The 18504-nt window shown below is 41.9% G+C and overlaps 1 protein-coding gene across 1 annotated transcript in view; it reads right to left on the bottom strand.

The window, feature by feature from the left end:
- Positions 1 to 2991: 2991 nt before the first annotated feature.
- The window catches only part of TSPAN14 (tetraspanin 14), an 826639-nt gene continuing 811126 nt past the window's right edge, over positions 2992 to 18504 (bottom strand). The window contains exon 9 of the mRNA XM_044079435.1: positions 2992 to 3352. Within this exon, the coding sequence (XP_043935370.1) occupies positions 3281 to 3352 (72 nt within the window). The 3' untranslated portion in view covers positions 2992 to 3280. The remainder of the gene's footprint in view (positions 3353 to 18504) is intronic.

Genomic DNA, 18504 nt, shown 5'->3' with positions numbered 1-18504 from the left:
AACATCTGCATATTTAGGAATAGGGCATTCCACTTTCAACAGGATGTGGGGAAAACATAAGTGTAGAAGACAGACTGATGAACATTTCTGCTTAACAAATGCAAAAGTTAAACTGGGGGGGGGGGGGGGAGTCACAACTGCCAGAAATAAAACAAAGCAGACAACACTGAGGGACCAGGTCCCGAGGTACAGGGAACGTTGTCAATTAAACAATGGGGGGATGGGCAGCATCTTCAGGAAGATGCAACACTATGGAAAGGTCACCTGTGGAGCAAGTAAAAATGCACGAAGGGAAAATGTAGTTCTCTGAAACTGGACAGTTCCCCGTCTTTGTTATGGGGAAACATTGGTGCTTGTAGCTGGAGAATGGTGCTACAGACAGGGAAGTAAATTCATCCATGGATTCAAACAGGGAAAATGGTCTCAGTCAGCTTTTCACCTTCAGTGTTCCTGACAATTCTTTCCCATATCCACTACCCAAGATGGTGGCAACTGGCAATAAATTACATGCATGATTTTCATCCAATTTTGAAAGCATTTTATATGTATTTGTGTGTATTTCACACTGCTTGGTTTCTCATCTTTTTTTTTCAATTTTGAACTTAGCCAAATGACTCAAAGACACAAATTCAAATTTCAAACTTCAGAAAGATGTTGATACACTTTGGAGATTTAGTTGCACCATTTGCATTTGATAATTCAGTTTGACCTCTCCAAGATAGCTGTTGGGAGGCTGACAAAGTATGTTTTTAGCTCTCGGACATCATGCCAGTGCCAGAGCTGGCTAGTCTGGTGTCATCTGCAATTTCCCTGATTGGAGTCTCTCTCAACTCAAACTTGAGGATATTAAAGCCTGCTTCTGGATCAGTAATTATTTGGAACGGGGATGTGCCATCTACCCTGCGATTTAGACTAGAGATAATTTTTGAACAGTTCCCCAATTTCCTTGCTCACCATATTTCAGACCATCCAGATCAGTTGTTTTGGGTAATTAAAAAAAAAAAAAAAAAAACAAATCAAGGAATACATTCATTAAATGGATATCTGTAGCTAGACATTTTAGTTTTTGGAAAATGCATGCTAATGAAACCCTTAATTATCTAGCAGTTGGTGTGGTGGGTTATAGCTATGAGCTGTAATTCTTGTGTTAACTGGGTTTGATTCCCTCAGCCCTTGTTTGCTTTCTGTGGGATCTTAACCACATAGTGTCTGTGGGCAATTGGGAATTTCAGCTAGGCTCCTCAATGTTCTCCTGGACTGCAAGCCTAGTAACTATGTATGAACCTAAGTAAACAATAACATGAATCAACGTATACATTTTTTGACTTGGAGCCCTTGTCACTCAGTAGCTTTTGGCTTTGCCTGCTTCACTGATGATGATATTGTGCGGGTACAGAATTATGCAAACCAGGTTTTCATTGACATTTCTCATACAGATCGTACTTCCCAAGGACCTCGACTGGCCACTGACTGTTTCAAGGTCAATGTTTAGGACATGTGACTTACCATGACCCACACAACTCGGGTCCCTTTCCATATGAAGGGCCTTCTGCCATACTGTCTTGGTAGATACAACGCTCAGCCAGAGCAGATACTGCTGGTGACAAAATGCTGAAAACATGCAGAAAGTATTCTTTTCACTATTAACTAAATTCACTATTGCTCGTCTATCCTGTAAAGCAGAACAGTCTGTAGAGTTACGTCCTGGTACCCATTACCGGACTATATGACCACTTAAGTCATGCAGCCATCTCCCCTTATTTTCTGTTCCAGTAAGATTTCTGTCCAAGCAAATTTAAATGCTGGTTAACTAAGGCAAGAACACTCTTGAGAAAGTATAGGCTATACTGTAAAGACTGTTTCAGATATCTCACAATGGGTCCAGTAGGTCAGTTCCAAGACCTTGACTATATAAAAGAGGCACATTCCAGTGTAAACAGCTTGATTAACAACTGCAGCAAATGTGAATGCATTTTATTCTATCAAAAAAGTTGCATGCTATCACCACAACTCAGTGGTATTTAGTTCTAAACAAATCCATCCCAAGGAACTCTTTCAGGTTCTGGGAACTGGAAATAAAGCCCAAGGACATAAACAGGCAAACTAAATAGGGAAGCAAAAGCTATGAAGTGTTAGTTTGCAAAGTAACACATTAAGATACATTTCTTAAAAACAAACAAAAAACAAAATTGACCAGATTCCGAGCAGTTTTAAAAAGTAAACCGTGAATAACCTTGTCAAAAGGCATAAATGGTATGCACCATAATCATATTTCACAGGAACTAGTGACAAAGTACACAACGTGTGCACCCCTTTCCACATATACATTTACCAAGGTTAAATAGAAAGGCCAATGTAGTTAATGCTATTAAAAGCAAATCCAAACTTTCACTAGAGGCTACTACACTGTATACATTTAGTACTTGCTGAGTGATTCTAAACGTTTAAGGCAGTGAGATAACCAAGTACAGCAAATTATCTTTAGAGAGTAACTTATGTGTACACAGTTTGACCAGCTCTAACTTGGCAGCAGAAGCAAAGAGGACCACGTGCCTCATCAGAGGAAAAGCAAGTCTGCAGAAATCATCGGGTTCCAGCTCAAAAGGCTTGTAAATCATTTACATCAAGGTTAACAATGTTCAAATCTCAGCAAAAATGATCCAAAGTATGATACTATAACATGCTGTTTAAAATCTTAACTTACCGAGCATACCGTAATTACACAACAGACATTCAAAACGTACAGTCATACTCGCCTTTTACACTAGTTACCAGTTCATAAAGTAGTAATACTGTGCAATAGCTGTAACATCTAGATCTTTTATGGATGATTCTTTCATGTTGAACAATAAATAAAAGGAAAAATTGGAGATGCCTTAAAAATATGACACTAGTAACTAGCATGCAAATAACTTGATTCACAAGAGAAAAATGTATTATGGTGCATTGCTACTCAACACCACTTTGTTGCCCCCACATATCATAACTGTAGAAAAATACTATAAGTTTATTCTGCATCGGAAATGTATAAAAATACTGCATGGAAATCAAAAGATGTGACAGTGCATTTCAGCAGAATCCTTATTCTGTTTTTGTTAAATATATACTGTTTTTTATCTTCAAATGCTTGTGTCCTTTGGCATAATTTTTGTGATGATTACCACAGCATTATGTCATCTCTGAGGAATCATTGGAAGGACCATTGTATTTGCTACAGTCACCATGGTCCAGATTTCAAAGGGTCTCTCCTCTTCTTTGGTGATGCAATGAGAATTCCTTTTTAAAATGGTGGTCCACACTTCACTATTTCAATATCTTCAATCAGTGAGCGAGCTAGAAATATCCCAAATATCTGGAGACAAAAAGAATGAAAATTAAGACATAGTAACACAAATACAGCATACTGCATCACAAAAACATTCTACTTGTCACTTTGACAGCTGTTATGCAAATGTGTAACTCGCCTAAACTGGGCTTTGTTCTCAGGGTTGTGTATACTGATTAAAAACAAACTACTGTGTGGAAGTTAAACCGTGTTATCACATCTTGGCCTGTTCTGTACTACTGTCCATACATACATCACAACGTAAGCATTTCTCAAAAAGCAAGACAAGCCTTCCCAGGGTGGTCTAGGCCTCTTTCAGGTTAGCCAGAGATAGCTAAAAATGGTGTATGCTTAAAGCATTAACTGTCATACACACGCAACTAACACTGTATGAGGCAAAGCGAAGAAGGGTAATAGTCAAACGAATGTGCAGCTGAGTGCAAATGAAAATAGTCGTGTAAAATCTTACCATAACCATAGATGTCCTTCTCTTCTAGAAGTCGCAGTATTTATATGAGGGAAACACCCGCCAGCTGACTCATACCTCCCTCTGGCTAGTATACAAAAGTCTAATGCTACCGTAGGGTACGTGTGATGTCACACATAGTACGGGTCCTACATTGGTCATAACATGACATTGGGTATAAAGCAGACATTAGCACCTACCAAGGTGCTGGAAGACCACCAGCCTGAATAAAGGTGGGGAAACACACCACCAGCATACAGGCAAGCATTAGGGGAGGGCGGGGGGGGGGGTACTGCAACATACATAAGAAGACATCTGTGGTTATGGTAAGATTTTACACAACTATTCTATGTCCTTCTATTCATATGTTGCAGTATTCATAACATGAGGGAGAATACCAAAGCTCATGCAGAAGAGTTGGGTGGAGGAGCAGTTGCACTCTCTACAAAACCCTGCAGAATAGCCCTTGCAAAACCAGCTCTAGACCTGAAAATGCTATCCAACTTAGTGTTTTGTGAAAGTACAGAGCACCAGGTAGCGGCTTCTAATATAGAGCAGGTGTCTAGACCCTTGAAAAAGGCACCAGAAGAGGACAAAGCTCTAGCGGAATGTGCCCTAACTGGGGAAGCAAGAGTTTTCCCATGGAACACATAGCAAAAGGAAATGGTTTTAGAAATCCAAGCAGAAACAGGCCTACCCAGGGCCCTTAGATGACAGGAGATTAAAAAGATGATCAGATTTCCTAATAGGTTTGGTTTTGTCCAAATAAAATCTGAGCTGTCTATGCACATCTAAGGTGCGTAAAATCCTCACTGGAGGACTGCAGAGAAGGTGGAAAGATTAATGACTGACTGAGTGACAACTCATTCACCACCTTGGGCATAAAAGAGGGGCTAGTGGATAAGGAAATCCTATCTTTGTGGAAAAAAAGAAAAGGTGGAAGAAGCCCTCAGTGCCTGAAGTTCAGAAACCCTTCCAGCCGAGGGAATGGCCACAAGAATCGTTTTCCAGATGCAACACTGAAGAGAAGAACTTGCTGGCTCAAAATGAGCCAGGGTAAGTTTTTCTAGAACAAAAGTAAAATCCCATGGAGGAGGAACTGGTTTCCTTGGTGGTCTAGTATTTAGAACACCTTTTAGGAAAAGTTTAATTTGCAGTCTTGAGGCCAAGTGAAGAGTCATAGGCAGACATGCTGAGACAGTGGAAATATGAGCTTTTACTCAGAGTATGACAATCCACTCTTCAATAATTCACACAGGGTAAGACAGAACAACTGGAACATCCACCACCACCAGTTCCATCTTAGAAAGACACCAGATAGAAAACTTTAGGCTTTCTTACTATTGCATTTTCTGGTGTCCTGCAGCACACCCTCAGAGAAAAGGTGTCCAGAAGGAATCAAAACCCCATCACCCACAGGGTCAGTTGCAGGGTTGACAATAGTGGCTTTATTACAGATCTCTTGCCCTGTGTGAGTAGGTCTACTCTGTGGGTAACTTGTGATGATTGCCCTTGGGTAAATGCAGTAGGGGAAACCAATGCTGCCTTGGCCAAAAGGGAGTCCGCAACAAGATCTTTGGTTACTCCTATTGAATCTTCAGCAGGACCCTTTGGAGAAGTGGGAAGGGGGAATGCATAGAGAAGCATCTCCTTCCCAGAAAAGGACAGGAGTCCACCTTCCACGTCAGACGACTGGGAACTCTGACACAAAATTTTGGAAGTTGTCTGTGCATGAGAGAGAGAGAAAGACATTTACCTGAGGTGCACCCCACTGATGGACAGTGTCAAGAAACACATCCCTGTGTAACATCCATTCATGGGATTGAGTCATGCACCTGCTCAACGCGTCTGCCACAACATTTTGATTGGAAGGAATATAAACTGCTTGGAGGGTGAGAAGACTCTGAGGTGCTAACCCCCAGGCTTGGAGAGCCAGTCTGCACGGGAGTTAAGACTTGCCCCCCCCCCCCTTGCTGACATACCAAAGGACTGTGGTGTTGTCTGTAAACCACTTCAGGGCGCCTGAATTTATGTGTTCCCTCTTTTGGGAGGGTGACCACACATCTTTCATCTTCCAAGCAGCTAGGGTTGCTCTCCATCCCAAGTCTGAAGCATCTGTGAACAGCTCCTGAGTGGAAAGGGGAGGCTGTAAGGGTAAGCCTGGATTCAAGCTAACCTGCTGAATTCACCAGTCTAGTTCTTTTTCAAGAAGGGGAGAAGGGGCACCTCCAGTGTATGGGAGTGTTGCACCCAAATTGATCTGAGGTACCACTGAAATTTTCTCATGTGAAACCTGGCCAGTGGTAACACGGGAATAGTGGATGCCATGAAGCCTAAGAGGCAGAGAAACTCCCTGGCACTCAAGGATGGAAGAGGCAAGAGGGCCTGGAAGTAGGCAATGAGAGACCGAACCTTTTCATGTGGTAAGGAAGCCAACACCCTGTCTGTTTGGATTATGCATCCTAGGAAGACATGGTCTTAAGAAGGAACCACGGAAGATTTTTTGGTAGTTGATAGTGAATCCTAGCTCCTCCAGCAGTGACACTGTGAGCAGTAGATTTTTCTTGAAGGGTGTCTGTAGCATGAGCTTGGAGAAAATTGTCCAGGTATGGGAAAATTTGGATATCCCTTAGTCTGCAAAAGGCTATGACAGGCGCTAAGCATTTTGTGAAGACCCCTGGGGCCATAGACAATCCAAATGAAAGGCACAGAATTGAAAATGTGAGGAAGCAATAGCAAAGCGAAGATACTTCCCTAAACCGAAGGTGAAAGGGAATGTGGAAATGAGCATCCTTGATGTCCAGAGACACCATGTAGGCCTAAGGAAGGATGAGGGGAAGAAGTGTGCGCACTGATGGCATGCAAAAGGTGGGAACCTTCAGGAAGGTATTTAGGTGGGATTAGTATAGTATTGGCCTCCAGGGACCATCTTCCTGGGGACCAGAAACATCCTGGAGTAGAACCCTTTCCCTATTTGAGAAGGTGGCACCTCCTGAATGGTGCCTTGAGAGAGAAGGTTGAAAACGACTTGGGGAAAAGTAATCCAGCTGTTCTTTTGGGGATTGAAGTATACCCCCTACAGGAAGGTGGAGATTTCCACATCATGAAGTATGCTTGAAGGATAATTTTGAGGACCCAAGAATCCTGGGTGATTTGTTTCCAAGCAGGGACAGAAAGAGAAAGAGGAGTCTGGCTGCTAGGGGCCAGGTAGTCACATTCTACCTGGCTTAGCTGTAATGGGTTGCTTCTGAGCAGCTGAGGAAGACTTGGATGAAAATTGCTTATTACCTCTTTTACCCTTGGAAGACTGGGATCTGGAAGGTTTCCCAACAAAGGGTGTTTTAGAGGGGTAGTGCCTCTGAAATCTTGGAACTGGAGACACAAAAATGTGTTTAAGGTCTTGCAGCTCTTTGCCCTTTTCATGTAATGACTGGAAGAGTTCTGCAGCAGAAGTACCAAGCAATGCCTTGTTGCCCCGGGGGGGGATTCACAATTTTAGCCTTTATATTGTCTGGCAAGGGCTGTAGTCTGAGCCAGCAGTACCTCCAGAGAACCGACCCAGAAGCAGCTGCTCTGGCCAATTCCTCCAACAGCACTGTAGCTACACTTAATAAAACGGGTGTGTAACTTGAGCAGAAGAGTTCAGTATAGAGAATAATTTGGCCTTTGTAGGAGAATCTGGAAGCCCTAAAAATAACTTACAAGCATCGGAGAGAAGGGACAATAAATATTTAGCCATATGGGTCTGGTAGTTTATGGCCCTGAATGCCAGAGTTGCTGAAGTATAAACTTTCTTCCCCAGCCTCTCCATAACTTTACTCTCCTTGTCTGATGGGAGAAGGAAAGTGGAGGGCAACATCGTGGAGGCCTTGTCAGCAGACACAGAAATTGTTGCAGAGTCTGCAGAAGGACATTTAAATAGGAATTTGGAATCATCTGGCACTTTACAGAACCTGTCTGGTCTTTTTCTGGGGCAGGAGTTTGGGAGTCAGGGCACTTAGAGGCTGCTGAGAAAGCATTTAAAAAAGCTGGCAGAACTGGGGGTATGGCAGATGGGGAAGGGGAATCCATCTGCAGAAGGTCATAATACCTCCTCTGGATATCTGACACCAAAGAACAGTCCCATTTAAAGAACTCCCTCATTTTAGCAATGGTTTCACCAAAGGAAATATCCTCTCCTGGGGAATCTGTGCCATTTGATTCCTCTTCTGGGAAAGCACATCCTAAAGGTGATGAAATTTGGGCAGAATATGCCAAAGACTCATCCCCCAGATGGATCATCTTCATCTGACGAAACCTCAACAGAAATCCTCTTGTGTGGAGAAGGAGGAGAAAAGGAAGGAGATGGGAGAGAGACCTGAAGATTGTCTCAGGGTCATAAAAGCATTAAAGAGCCCTTTGGAGAAGGCCTGCCAATCAGCAGGCTGTTCTTGGGAAACAGGAGAAGCATGATTAGTTTTCAGCTTCTTTTGTGGAACATCCATGTGGTGGAAAGATGAGGGACCCAACATCGGCCTACACTCTACAAAATTAGTTGGGACATATTTGCAAACAATGATTTGTGGAATGCCATGCAGGGATTCAGTAACATTGAGCATGGGTTTCCCCTATGTCTAAAGTGGATGCCTGCATATCCCTTGAGGATGTGCTAGTAGGATCCTTCACAGCTTCCACACCGGTACCCGTGGAAGGTTTGCCTACAGACTCTGAAACGGTCTCCGGGCCAACATCAGCCTTGGGAGAGACGTCTGGAATTGGAGGAGCAGTAGGTAAATCAGGCCTAGATTTCTTGGCTGCCTTAATCAGCAGCTCACCTGAAGAACCCGATATAGCTGGTTTTCTAGGTACAAATTAAGGGACGCTAACCTACTATGCAGGGTATTGGGGACAAAGGCCTTGCAAATTCAGCAGGAAGTATGGTCATGGTTAGGGCCTAGGCAAATGAGACAAAGGTTATGGGAGTCTTTATGTGGAATATGCCTTTCACATTGATACTTGCCCTTCCTAGCTGACATGTAACTTCAACAACAGTAGCAAGCAAAGCAATAAGAAAAAAACCCCAACAGGCACTTATCTAATCGGAATTTGTAGTCGGAATTTGCAAGTTCTCTGATGAGCAACGACCAGAGAAGACGATCTGACTGGTGCCAGAAAGTTGAGGCTTGGTACATGCTGACGTCCCCTTTATACCAGACATTTTATGACCGATGTAGGACCCGTGCTATGTTGCACATACCCTACAGTAGCATTAGACTTTTGTATAGTGGTGGGACGTATAAGTCAGTCTGCGGCAGTCTTCCTTCATGTTATGAATACTGCAACATATGAACAGAAGGACATCTTGCCAAGACAAATCTTGATTTTTCAGGACTGCATTTTTGTTGGAAGGAGAAAGCACTCTGTTTCAGTACAGTTCAGCATATGCTTTTTTCCCCCCATGTAGAAACAGGCCCAAAAGACATTTCTGGCAGGAGAAGCTCAAAGATACTTCTGTAGTATGAGGGAAGTTTAGTGTCACAGAAGAACCTCTACTTTGTGTCACTGCTATTTTACAATTTTGCACATTTCAGAACTGGTGTAATGGTGGCTGAAAAACTGAAGTCATTTTGTTAATCAGCTCTGGTTCCTCCATCCCACAACATATAACCTAAAAAATGTATTTGAATGGTTTTCCTTCAGTCTCTTCTGTACATTCATTCAGAAATAAAATGGTCTCAATTACTGTTTTCTGATAATGTATGGAGTTATTACCTGCTCATGTTTTTCAGTGACTTCTTTTGTTTCTAAGCTCTGCCATCTTTAGATACTTCTGTGGGGACTTTGCATCAGCAGCAGCATGTAGCTACATTACGAAATTCTGTAAGAGTTTCTCAGCTGCAGGAACCCTCTAGCTGCCCACTGTTGACCACAGTATCAGGCCTGCTACCTTTTACACCTCATCTGCCTAGTGAGCAGTAACTGGCAAATTACAGCACAAGTAGCCTCTATGGCACCAGCGACAACAAACACTTTTAGTCTGCAGTCCAGGTCTTCACTCGGTCTTACTGATACTAACGGAAGAAAAAAGTAGTGTGCGTTTCAAATAGCATGTAATAAGTGCTTCCTGGGCTGAAGTCTTTAATGCAAAATAACAACATCAAGGGGTGGTAATACAGCAGAAAAGGAAGAACATAATACTTGAACATGTGCGTCAGTTAAGCAAATAAGAAAAAATTATCTTTCTTATAAGAATAGCTCAGTCTGGCTCTGAACTGTCTGCAAACAGCTAAAGTTAACTTTGAGTGTGTGTCTACCTGTTTGAACCAATATTCATTTTCCCCTGGAGAGCACTGTGCTTTGGCTTGTAAGCAGCCCCACCCTCACCCACACACACACTCATCTTCCACGTTCTCTCTTATTCCCTTCTGTTAGCAAATAGTATCCATAACTGATCAATACTGTGCATTTGTTAATTTAAACTGAGACCACAGTAGCCTACTGATACAAGGTTATCCTGTTTTTCCACCTGAGAAATGGTTAAGAAATGACTTACAGTTTCAGAGCAGTCCTTGGTCAATTCTGATTGTTTCTTAAACACAAACTTGTCTTTGCTTTGGCTCACACCCTTGTTCTCCCCCTCCCCCTTCCCTGTTTATTACTTTAAGCCAGTCCCAAAGCTAATAAATATTACCTGTGGCAGGCACCACTTTTAAAACTACAACCACCCTTTGTCACTATCATATGTTCATTTATCAGTTTACTCTGTTACCTGATTGTTTCCAGTCCCCTCATAAGAGCAACTAACAGGGTCTCTACCCACTTCGCTCCCCACCCTGCCCCCTATTCCTTCCCGCCCCCAGTGGTCCTACCTTTATTACATTCACAAACCCCTCCCATCTTTCCAATAGCCAACCACAGCGCTAACCCAACACTACCTCCTCCATTTCCCCACTACTATCACACCTCCTCAACTAACATGTAACAAGCATACCTTACCTATGCTCACTGCATGCACTCTCCTTGCGTATCTTACATCCTACCAAAGCTCCATCATTCCCCCACTCAAGCACTACCACTGTACTACTACTCACACCAACACTCATGTCTCACCCTCACTCAGCTCCCCTCCCACCAACTCAAGAACCATCCCTATGCACCCCCCGCATATTCTACCAACTATACTACTCAAACATAAAGCATCCCTACAACTTAACATAGTAACCCTCCCACCATACCCATTACCCACACAGCACAATCATAAAGTTTCCCTAATAAACAAACACATTCAAAAACTGAGAAAATTAATAACCTCATGCATATCAAAACTAGCCCTAAGTGGAGACATCCACCCTAACCCTGGTCCTACCATCTCCAACCCCAATCCTCAATCAGACTAGAAACCACAACTTCTCCCATATCACAGCCAAAAGAAAGCCAAGTGACTTTCTTCTACTAAGCCTAAATATTAGAAGTATATCCAACAAAGTCCATGAACTCCATGCAACCATAGACTTGTACTCCCCAGATATAGTCATCCTGACAGAAACCTGGCTAAAACCTCACATTACCAGTGAGCAAATACTCCCTATTGATTACGGCATACTAAGAGTAGACTGGCTAAACAAGAAAGGAGGCGGTGTAGCTATAATATTTAAACAGCATCTAAACATCCAGATCTTAAAATCATCAGCTCCACAAATAGGCAATGAAGAAATAACATATACCAACCTCAAAATAAACCAAAACAAAACCATCAACATAATTGGATGCTACTTCCCACCTGGCTAAAACATTCCTCCACTAGAAAACCTCCTCAGCTGGTCTACCCACCATCTTCCCCAAGAAACTATCATTTTAGGTGATTTCAATATTGACTGGCAATCCTGTTCTGGCAACAATCCAACCCATCATGTACACCTTCATGGCTTCACCCAACTAGTCCAGTCACCAACAAGGATAAATAAAAACTCCAGCAAGCACACTACCCTGGATTGGATACTAGTCAGTAAGAGCCCCCAGTCATATATAACAGGCTGCTTTATCAGATAGCCTCAGTGATCACTCCCCCAACATTCCTACTCAAAAAATACCTATACCAAGCTAAACCTGTCATCTACCGTCAAATACGTAAAAAACTAAACTTTAACCCACTCACATTCATCTCATCCCTCAAAGAAAGTAACTGGCATCCTCTAAAGTACCTCAGTCTTGATGACGCAGTTGAATTTTTTAATACTACCTTCCTGAGCATCCTTAAATACCATGCCCCCATAAGACTTTCCAGAACGAAACCACAACCCTCCCCATGACTACAGAAAGCCATTAAGTCAGAAATGAAAAACAGGGATAAAGCCTGGGAGCACTGGTGCAAAACCAAAACTCCCTCAACTAGACGGAAATTCCTAGAACTTCGCAATAGAGTTAAAAAGCTAATAAAACAGGACAAATTCCAGTACTACCAGTCTGCCCTAGACTCCTCCCAACACAGCCCCAAACAATTCTGGTCCTCCATAAACTCCATCCTCCACCCAGGTAAAGTCAGTACCCCTCCTCCTAACATCCCTTACTCCTCCAAAAATATTGCTACCTCATTCAACACACACTTCACACAAACCATACTATCACTAGCTAAACAACACAACCCCCTCCAACCCACACCTTCAACTAGTAATCTCCCCACTGCCTTCTCTTTTTCTCCTGTACCTACCTCCAACATAACAAAAACTCTTAACTAAATTTAAACCCACCAAATTAGCAGCAGACAACCTCCCAAGTGAATACCTACAAATCGCAGCTGATGCTCTGGCCTACCCAGTATCCATCTTGATTAACCGATCTCTGTCAGAAAGTTACGTTCCCACACTGTGGAAAGTATCACATATAATTCCCCTCCACAAAGGCAGACCCTCCACAGAACTAACCAATTACCGCCCCATAGCTATTCCCTCTTCACTCTCCAAAATACTAGAGAGATGCATACATTCTCAGGTCTCAGACTACCTCCTTGCTAACAACCTCCTTTCCAATACTCAGCATGGTTTCCAACCAAACCATAGCACCACCACTGCCTTACTCTCCTTTACTAACACTATCTTTCAGCATAAAAACAATGGCTATCTCTGCTCTGCTACTTTCCTAGACCTATCTAAAGCATTTGACATGGTCCCACACAAACTCATCTCTGTCCTCAATGACCTATCCTTCTCTCAGTCACCAAATGGTTTCAGAGTTACCTGTCTGACCACCAACAATCCATTGTATGGCAGAATGACATATCTCCCCAACTACCTGTCTCCATAGGGGTTCCCCAAGGATTCATCCTTGACCCCTACTCTTCTCTGTTTTTAACAATCTAGCCTCTGCCACCAAACATGGCACACTCATACAATACACAGATGACTCAACCATCATCTGCTCAGCCCAGTCCCTACCCAAACGGTAAAAAGTCACATAGGAAGCCTTTTCCTCTGCTGAAACTTGGTTATCTGATGCCCAATTAATACTAAACTACTCATCTTCCAACCGTCCAAACATACTCAAAACAACTCTCACTTTAACATCACAACAAAAGACAACACCACTATATACCCAACTGAACACACCAAATTGCTAGAAGTGGAAATAGACAAACTAAAATTTGATATTCACATATCCACGACCATAAAAAAAGTCCACAAAAAACTAGGAGTATTATACAGAAATAAGCAACTTCTCACCAAAGCAGCAAAGATTTCAGTAGCAAATTCCCACCTTATCTCCACCCTACTTTATGCCTCTCCACTATATACCAACCTAAGGCAATGCGACCTAAACAAGCTAGAGACCTGCTACAACAAAATCGCCAAATTCGCCACAGGAGCGTCCTACCGTAGTCACCACTGTCTCTCACTTGCTGAACTGGGCTGGCTTGAACTCCCTCACCTCCTTCAATGGTATCAACTATCACTCGCCCACAAACTAGTAAACCATCCACTAAATGTCCCACCCCTCCAGAATCTACTCCAACCCTATCGCACCACCAGACAACTAAGATCCAGCAACAAAAATCACTTGCAGATCACTAAAGCCAATAACTCTGCTGGTGAAGCACTATTCTCTTGCGCCATAGCCAAATTATGGAACTCCCTCCTGCCCACAATTACCTCCGTACCATCATGCACCCACTTCAAAACTTTTATAAAAGCGCACCTAAAAACATGCTGGCTATGCCCTTGCAACTCCCACTCTAATATCACCCACCCCATCCAACCACTACCTTTCTTTCCACCCCACTAACTACCTTGATTATAGCAAGCTCAGATGTTCATAAGCCTAGTACTTATTATACAGCAGGAACTTCTTATTGTAACATTTGGTAATGTGTGTTATGTACTTCACAGATAAAGATTCTACTTGTCTACTGATGTACTAAGTTCTTCATCTGTAAATATGTTTGTAATTAATTGCTATGTTAAATTGTTAATCGCTATGTAATCCAATGTAACTACTGTCTGTTTATTTTAACTGTGGAGCTTTTCTCCCCGGGCCTTCGCTGAAAATGGACCTACGTCCAGTCGGACATTCCCGGTCAACAAATGTAAATAAATAAATAAAAATATCTTTTGCAAAGCTGTACCTCTTTTGCACTGTAGAGACCATGTTAAAGGAGTTGTAAAATACTTCTGAGCTCTCTCCTTGTAAATAAGCATAAATAAATAAATACATACATTTCTCCAGTATTCAAGATATGAAAAGTTGTACAGCTACAACTACTGCAGACACCAGGGAAAAGCAAAACAAGATCCCTGAAGTGTCAGTTAACAGCTCCTGGTTTACAGTGCTTACATTGACAGTTCTAGAAGTGTGTGGAAAGGTCTGTCAAAACCAGAAAGACTAAACTGACAGCCTGAGAAAAACCTGCAGTTTAACTACTTTATTTTGTTGAGGCACCTACAGTTCCTACGAACAGGTTAGAGCACTTTTAGAACAATGCAAAATCAGGATAAATGAAAAGTAGCCAAGTTCCAGAGGTTATGTAATGTGCCTGTGCTATGACTTTGTACTACCATTCTATTCACATGGAAATTAAAAAAATATCACATTTTCTTACTTCTGGTATGACTCATATAAAGGGAAAAAAGAAGTTATGAACTCACCATAAAGTTCCATCTTCCATCTGTGTTATCCATTTTCATTCTTTCTCAACTTATGGGTTTGGATCTGATCCCTTAAATCTAACTCTGATGTTGCAAAAGCTTATGGCAACCAGAGAACTCTCAAGCTACTCCCTTACCCACAATGCACCAACCCCAAGTGCCTCAGATCTTGTTTGCTAATAACAACAGAAAGACATATTGCAGTTACAGAGAGAAAGGAGCCTATATCTGGAGATATATACCAAGAAAGTGGCATACTTATACACTCGCTCTTCCAAGAGTTTTTAGGGCAGGGGGTTGGCGGGAGGGGAGTTGAGGAAGAAAGAAAATGTACAACACAGATAGTAAGTTATGGTGAGTACATAACTTCTTTATCTGATGTTATCAATTTTCATTCTGTCCTCAACTTATGGGACAGAGTCTCCAGCAACCTAAATCCCCAGGCGGACTCAAGGAAGGATATTCCTGAGCACCACTGAACCAAATGATGCTCTACCTATGGAGACCATGTCCAGTTTGTAATGAGTAACAAAAGTATGGGGAGTAGCCCAAGTTGCTGCTGCACAAATGTTGTCCATAAAAGCTCTAGACTGGAAGACTGATGAAGTAGCCATGGCTCTAGTGGAATGACCTCGCAATGGTTTTGATAAGGTAACACCCAATTTGTTGTATATATAAGAAATACAATCCGTAAGCCATCTGGCTAGAGTGATTTTGGGAACAGGTTTTCCAAGTTTTATGTCAGAAAAAGAGACAAATAACTGGTCATTCTTCCTGATACTTTCTTTTCTGTGCAGGTAAAACATAACTACCTGTGAACATCCAATCAATGTAATGTATATTTGCCTTTGTTAGAAAATCTGGGGAAGACTACCTGTAAATTATTAGATTGATTAATATTAGCCCCAGAAACCACTTTAGGGAGAAAGTTAGCATTATTTCTTAAAGTGACCCTGTCTTTGTGAAACATCAAGTAAGGCAGTTTCGAAGACGAGGCCTGAATCCCTGAAATTTGTCTAGCAGAATTAACAGTTACTAGAAAAATTGTTTTCAAAGAAAGATACTTGAATCACATTTAGCTGCAGGTTCAAAGGGGGGGGGTTGGTAAGTTGCTGTAGTACCAAAGTAATGTCCAATGGGGGAGTAGGGTCCCTAAAAGGAGGCCTGAGAAGAAGAATACCTTGCAAAAAGGTTTTACATAGTCTGTGGGAGGCAGTAGAATCACCGTCAAATCTTAATGTGAAAATTTCACATTGCCACTAGCTGGACCTACACTGTGGAGAAGCTAGCTCCTTCTTCAAAAAGTAAGGCTAAAAATTCAAGGAGGATATTACAAAACAACTGAAAAGGGATCAACCTTATTTTGGTGGGCTTGGGGGGGGTCCTAAATGAAACACAAACACTGGTAGACTTTTTAGTGAACAGAAGCTGCCATTAAAAAAAGGAATAATTAGTAGAGCATATAAAATATTGCATGATAACTATAAGAATCAATCAGAGGAGGTTAGAAAGGATTGGGAAGAGAGACTGGATAAGCAATTCACAAAGAATCAAATGGGAAGATATATGTATGTCTCCCAAATATGCAACAGAATCTAGTTAGGATTTTTCCCTGGAAATGTTTGCAAAGATATTTCTATACTCCAAATAGATTCCAGAGAATCTTTCCTCAGACAGCAAGTGTTGGAGGTGTGATGGGGAAGAAAGAGAAGTGGGGATATATTTTCTGGGAGTGCAGTGGCAGACTAGGATTCCCTGCAGGATGCACTGTTGGAAATGCTGGGTGGGCAGATTTGTCTGATGAGGGAGATTTTTCTGAGCTTTGATACAGAATCGGAATCTGCTAGACATGGTAAGGCCTTGCTGTGTCTAATAATGGTGACTGCCAAAAAAAAAACAATTAAGAGAAAATGGAAATCAAAGCCAACTACACCAGAAGTAGTGAATAACAGTAACAGCGATAAAACAACTGGAACTGCGATCTTTAGAAAACGGTAGGAGCAAACTACATGGGAAAATGGGAATTGGGGGAACAATACATATAAGGGAGGAATGAGGTTTAAAAGGCTGCAGGACTTAAATGAGCTATGTGATGTTTGACTGAAAAATATTGGGTAGATTATAAGTGCTGTATAACGTTTGTAACTGGGAGTATGTTAGTATGGTTTGTGATGTAAAATGCTTGCTGCTAGGATTGTGTCGGTGTGGTTTGCTTTCATTTGTAATAATGTATGATTGCCTATGTAGTAAGTAATGGTTTAATAAAGATGTTTCTTGTTTTAAAAAAAGGCAGGAATTGAATAATTTATGTAATGTTGTTTAGATTACATGAGATACAGCCATATACGTGAAGTAAAATGTTTATGTTAATTATAATGTGTTTCCTTTTATATGAATATAAATTTGCCTATGTCACAAGTGATGATTCAATAAAGGTGTTTAGGGAACAACAAACAAAAAAAAAAAAAAACTTATTTTGGCGGGCCCAGTAAGAAAAGCTTCTCCATTTACTGGAGTAGAGTTTATCTGTATATTTATTTTATTTATTTATTTATTTAACATTTGTTGACCGGGAATATGGTTTAAGGGAAGATAAAAGTATCTGACAGACTGAAGAGAGCATAGATTGTCTGCCTATTAAGGGAATTGGAGAACTGGAGAAGAGAGAATACATTGTCTGGCTATTAATGGAACTGGAAAACCCATGCAGTCATCCTGAGGTTCGATATATCTGAATGGATCATGCTGGTTGTCTGGAGTTGGATCCAGAATCCACAGTGGGTGGAGTAAGTGAGGCCAAAGGAAGGGGAACCAAAATGTGCAATGAGGATGACTTTGCTCTTCAACATAGCAGCTTTCCATAGGAATTTGGAAATTAGTGTGATTGGTGGGTAGGCATAAAGCAGGCTGGGGGGGGGGGGCAATCGTGAAGTACAGCATCCCTAGGTGAATCCCCCTTTGGGGGATCAGGGCAAAGTAACTGCTGCATTTACTGTTTACAGGATAATCAAAAAGACCACAGCAAGGCTGTCCCCACTGATGAAAAATCCTCTCAGACACATTCTTTTTTGAGAGAAAAATTGTGAGGTAGAAGAATGCACCTGCTCAACTTGTCTGCTATTGCACTGGACTTCCCCGGAATGTGCGTTGGGGTGAGAAAGTGGTTGGATGAAATCAACCACTGCCTTCTTGATACAAGGAATAGGACTTGGGCCATCCTCGAAAGGCCTGCAATGCTAAAAGCACTGCTCTCATCTCTAGGCCATTGTCATGAAAACTGGCCTCTTCTTGGACCATGTGCCTTGGATAGTCTTCTCCAGGTAATGCCCCCCACCCTAACTGGGAAGCCTTCGTGGTCACTATGGCCTTGGTACGGCCTTGTAAAACCTACTCTGATGGAGTCCACTACCTGAGATCTCTAGCAAATCTGGTTGACTTAGGTTGATAAAGTATTGACCACTGTGTGGCTAGCATCCATTGTAGAATCCTCATGTAAAACCTGGCTGACGGCACTAGAGTTTATTGCCGCTGTCATTGATCCTACAGCCTGAAGAACCAAACCAGCAGAAACTTTGGTACTGCAGATTATTTTCCTGACC

The sequence above is a fragment of the Protopterus annectens genome, chromosome 1.part1 (genome assembly GCF_019279795.1).
Source record: "Protopterus annectens isolate FY-2018-M chromosome 1.part1, PAN1.0, whole genome shotgun sequence".
In the NCBI taxonomy this organism is placed as follows: Eukaryota; Metazoa; Chordata; order Ceratodontiformes; family Protopteridae; genus Protopterus; species Protopterus annectens.
The sequence above is the reverse complement of the archived record's forward strand: the minus strand, read 5'-3'. Positions and strand labels throughout refer to the sequence as shown.